The sequence below is a fragment of the Vigna radiata genome, chromosome 9 (genome assembly GCF_000741045.1).
Source record: "Vigna radiata var. radiata cultivar VC1973A chromosome 9, Vradiata_ver6, whole genome shotgun sequence".
In the NCBI taxonomy this organism is placed as follows: Eukaryota; Viridiplantae; Streptophyta; class Magnoliopsida; order Fabales; family Fabaceae; genus Vigna; species Vigna radiata.
This window is the reverse complement of record NC_028359.1, coordinates 19,921,744-19,926,379: the sequence shown is the minus strand read 5'-3', so window position 1 is coordinate 19,926,379 and position 4,636 is coordinate 19,921,744. Positions and strand designations below refer to the sequence as shown.

The window sequence follows — 4,636 nt, the reverse complement described above, 5'->3', positions numbered from 1 at the left end:
AACATACATTTCCATCCGGTCTCTATAGTATGGAAAGTCTTCTCTACGGTTGGAGGCCCTTTGATGTTCTCTTGTTTTTTGTTGTAAGCTGTTGCTTGATTTCAACCAGGGTATGATTTTCTTTTCCTTAAGACATTAAGTGATGCTTAACATTGCAGAGGATTGATACCAATTGTGAAAACAAACAGAAAAACATAAGAGATGATAAATTGTACTTTTAAACCTAGTGATGCACAATTAGACCATAATGCAATATCAAAATATGCAAGGAACAAAAATAAACGAAAGAAAGATTTATACTATGATTTATACTACTAGGAACCACACTCCGTTCTCAATCAACCATTTGAGTCAATTACCTCTAACATGGACCAAAATAATAACAGAAATTATGGTGAACAATAAAATTAAAAGCCAAAACAAAATATAAAAATTTGTTGAAAACAAGAAAAAAAAATACACTTATTCACTTAGCCAATGAGAATTTGTAGAAACCAAAACATAAGCAAACATTTATACTAGAACCGAAACGAAAATTAATTTAGTGAGAAACACATGTAAAATTCCTAAATTTATATTTTATTTATAACAACTTTTTCACTTTCATAATTTGTTTTACAAATATTTAGGAACCAATAAAACATGAAAACAATACCCTTTTGGTAGTCCTTTTACTGAAGGAAATACAAACGTTATACTTTTCTCAAATCAAACAACCTTGTATGTTTAATATCAAGTCTGCCAAGTATGTAATGTAAAAATAGAATAACACAGAAAAGACTTTGATTAACCTATTCAGTAACACAATAGTTATAGAATTAGAAGAATCCAGGAATGGTCGGTCACACCTCAGTATTTTACCAGCTACCTTGTGTGTCAGAATTCAGATACAAAATAAAATAAGCATACATACACCTGGTAAATTCAAGCAAAATATAGATTAATCGACAAAATAGAATGTAAGGTATCCTATTCTATAAATTATATAACATACACTGATGATTAATCTGGGTAGAAGAAATTAACTTAATCTGAAAGATTATGATCAGACATAGATACTATACTGTTTAAACAAACTTCTGTAGGAGATGCAACAATATAACAGTATCTTGTCGGCCATGAAACAGAATTATTCAGTTCTCAGATTGCCCTCGCTTAGGGCCTGCCCCGCCTCAAGCTGCATGATGGACATTTGTATTGCTTTATGCTCTCAGCTTTTGCAGGAGTAATCTTCACACATTTCCCATGGAACCACCTCTCACATATATCACAACCAATCCAAAATTCATCTGCATTGTAATTTCCGCCACAGCTCCCACACAGGGTTTCACTATGCTCGTCATCCTCCTCTTCATATCCTTCATCTGCAAACTTCGGGTTGCTTTTAACTTGCCCATCACTTGATCTCTGCAGATAAATGAAGAAGCAAGCATCATATAGAAGCAACCTTTAATTCAATGTCTTAGAAGTACTTGGAACCTGAAACAGATTTCATGATCAAAGAGTTTCTGAAATACATTCCATTTATCCCTAGAAGTATTTGCAACATGAAACAGATTTCATGATCAAAGGGTTTCTAAAGTACAGTCCATTTATTCACCTATATAGTAATTTTTATTATCATAATGCAAAGAGGAAAATATAATTGTGGTTGCATCACTGTGACAGATTCTGTTCTTAGTTCCACAAAAAGATTAAGATCCAGAATCTTTTAAGGCCCCCTTTAGTTTTTGAGTGTACTAAAAATTAATAAACAAGTCGATGATTATGTTCAATAAAGTGTTAAATTTGTGCTTAATTTTTAGTACCATAATAACTTGAGAAGATATAATGACATTGACAGATTTACTTTCCTTACAAACTTTTATAATGCGTGAGTATAACCTAACCATGACAGAGTGCTAATCAACTAAATTCAGATGATCCGACCACAAAATAAATAAATAAATAAAATGCATACACTTACAACAACACTAACCTTGGTGCTGCCCCTAGATTTGCTTCCACTGTCTGCAGTGGGCTTGTCCTTTACCGGCTTCCTCTCAGTCACAACTTCAAAAACAGTAGGAAGATCATTTATCAAGCCAAACAAACGTTTCCTGCCATAAGGAATTTATGGAACCATCAATAGAATGTAGGGGTTATAGGATCGATACAGAGCAGATGTCGTGGAAAATGAGAACAGGAATTCTACTAAGGAAAAACTTCCAAGAAACAAAGCAACAGCATATACATATTCCCCCGTACAAATAATAAATTAAACTCAGTTTATTATATTTTCCTTAAGTATCTTTGGGACATATAATGCCCTTTGCAGCTCTAAATTGAATATGGGAGGGAAAGATAAACACGATTGCAGAAAGATAAAGGCACTTATGAATTGCTTTGAGATAATTGTTGAGTTAAAATATAAAGCATATTATTACAGCTTAAAATATAATCCCCTTTGCAGCTCATAATTGTAAGTGGGAAAGATAAACATGATTGCCAAAAGATGAGGACTTAAATTAAATAATAAGAATTCACAGACGCACGATGGTAATCCATCCCACCAACCTCAAATTCATGATTAGTTTCCTGAATTGTTACTCTTTTGGATGAGAAGGAAAACTAGAAGATAAGATTGCCTTAAGAGACCTCCAATAAAAGGACTGTTTGCATAAAATAATCCAGAATCACAACAGTGCACAAATAAATTTCATTCATTTCCAGTTAATTTAAAAACCATTATTTCTTCAACAACATTCACCCATCACGATCCTGATGCATTTCAGAACCCATTACAATAACAAGACCCCAGTATTCAACATTACACACAGCAATTAAGCATCAGCATTGAACACACCGAGCAAAAACCAACTTAAATCCTCACCACATGCTCACACCCAAACCAAAGATAGAGTGTACCTTTCATTGCGGTTAAGACGAGCTCCAAGATAAAAAGCCACAGAAAGCAGCCACGAATCACTGTGCACGGCAACCAGAGAAAGCCAGTCCCTGCGGTTCATGCCATCCCTTGCAAAATTGATTCCAAGAGCAGGCTCCGGAAGCTCCGGCGGAACTTCCTCCGCTGGCAAAGTCACCTCCCAAGTCTCATTCGGATGTCCATAGAGGCACAGGTTCTCCTTATCTTAAAACAAGCAAACCAGTAAAACCTCGAACTCAATGAAACAACACAAATTCACAGTAATCATCACAGAAAACCATATAACTAACACATCTAACTCGACCAGTTAGTTATGCGCATATCAAACTCAAACCTTACACCCAAATCAAAATCCAAAACCCAACATGACACAGAAGAACAGACCCGACCCAAGTCAACCTTAACCTTTTCAAAATTTACCCGATTAGTAACAACGCATACACTGCTTAAGTGTCACACATACACAAACTAAGAATCCAAAACCAGCTTAAATCACTAACTGATAATTAGTTTGTTAACCAATTTACATATATTATAAACAAATAATACATTTATATTTATTTATTCGTTTGTTATAAAACATGTCGGATGGGACATGTCAAAGTTTGACTTTCTTTTATTATATGTTTTTTCGCTCAAATTCTGATAAAAGAAAAAAAAGTCAACTTGCTCAATTTACACAGAAACAAAAAATACACAATTGGAAAATCAGTAAAAGAAAACAGTTTTGGAACGTAAAGCAAACAGAATTCAGATCCGCGGGTTCGCTGTACCTGGATCACAGAGTCCGTAGAATTCATCGACATCTGAGAGAAGAAAAAGCCCTAAAGTGTTAGGGCGATGACTGAAATTGGAAGGGAAAAAGGGGAGTTAGAGAGAGAGAGAGGAAGGACCTTGAGAGAGAGCGCGAACGATGGCGGTTCTTCGGGCGGTGTAATCCTTGAAGATCTCTTCGACGGTGCGGGGAGTGGAAGCCATTTGCATGAAAGGAAGGGGCAATTGAGATCTAAGGGGAAGGTTCTAGAAGGCGCGACGTGGGTGCAGGGTCGAGACCATGGGAAGGGATCGTAGGGATCGCGGGTGCATGTGATGGTGTTAGGGACTGAGAGAAAGAGGTTGGAATTTGGAGAGGAAAATAATAAATAGAACAACAGACATAGTGGAAGAGTTTATGTCTGCGTGTCTATGTGAATAACGCTACAATCAAATTATTATTATTATTATTATTATTATTATTATTATTATTATTATTATTATTATACTTTATATTCAGTGATTACGTTTTTATAAACCATACCAGACTATTGTAAATAAAAAAAATGCGGGAATATTGAAATGGCAGGCTTTTAAAATATTTATAAATTAAACCATTTTAATAATTTGTATGTGACATGACATGAAGTTCTTGTAAATGAAAATTATTGTAATTTAGGTTTTTTGAAATTTATAAATTAAATTGTGTTCTCTATTAAAGTGTTAATGTTCTAATTCTTGATTAATACTCAAATTAATTAGATTATAATTCTAAAATTAATTAAATTATTGATAAGATAAATTTATTTAAATAAAAATATTTCAAATATATATATATATATATATATATATATATATATATATATATATATATAATATTTTTTAATTTGTGTGTTGTATCTATTCGGCCTAAATTTAGATTATTGTTATTATTGACAGATCTAAAATAGTTCAATA

The 4,636-nt window shown here is 33.5% G+C and overlaps 1 protein-coding gene across 2 annotated transcripts; it reads right to left on the bottom strand.

Moving 5' to 3' along the window:
* Window positions 1–825: 825 nt before the first annotated feature.
* Window positions 826–4,071, bottom strand: LOC106774284 (PHD finger protein ALFIN-LIKE 1-like). 2 transcript variants are annotated; one of them, XM_022786139.1, is made up of 5 exons: window positions 3,820–4,071; window positions 3,700–3,732; window positions 2,908–3,130; window positions 1,967–2,099; window positions 826–1,407 (listed from the first exon to the last, which is right to left on the bottom strand). In XM_022786139.1, exons 1-5 carry the CDS (start codon window positions 3,908–3,910, stop codon window positions 1,156–1,158), a joined length of 732 nt encoding a protein of 243 aa, XP_022641860.1. In that variant the 5' UTR covers window positions 3,911–4,071; the 3' UTR covers window positions 826–1,155. The 2 variants fall into 2 exon arrangements, with proteins under 2 accessions (XP_022641860.1, XP_014516710.1); XM_014661224.2 differs by having other exon boundaries at window positions 1,979–2,099; window positions 3,820–4,068.
* Window positions 4,072–4,636: the final 565 nt, after the last annotated feature.

Coding starts and splice junctions, on each gene's coding strand:
- LOC106774284 (XM_022786139.1), bottom strand. CDS start 3,910: ATGCAAATGGCTTCCACTCCCCGCACCGTCGAAGAGATCTTCAAGGAT. Junction 3,131..3,699: donor CTACGGACTCTGTGATCCAG/GTACAGCGAACC, acceptor GCTTGTTTTAAG/ATAAGGAGAACCTGTGCCTC. Junction 1,408..1,966: donor GCACCAAGGTTAGTGTTGTT/GTAAGTGTATGC, acceptor ATTTATCTGCAG/AGATCAAGTGATGGGCAAGT.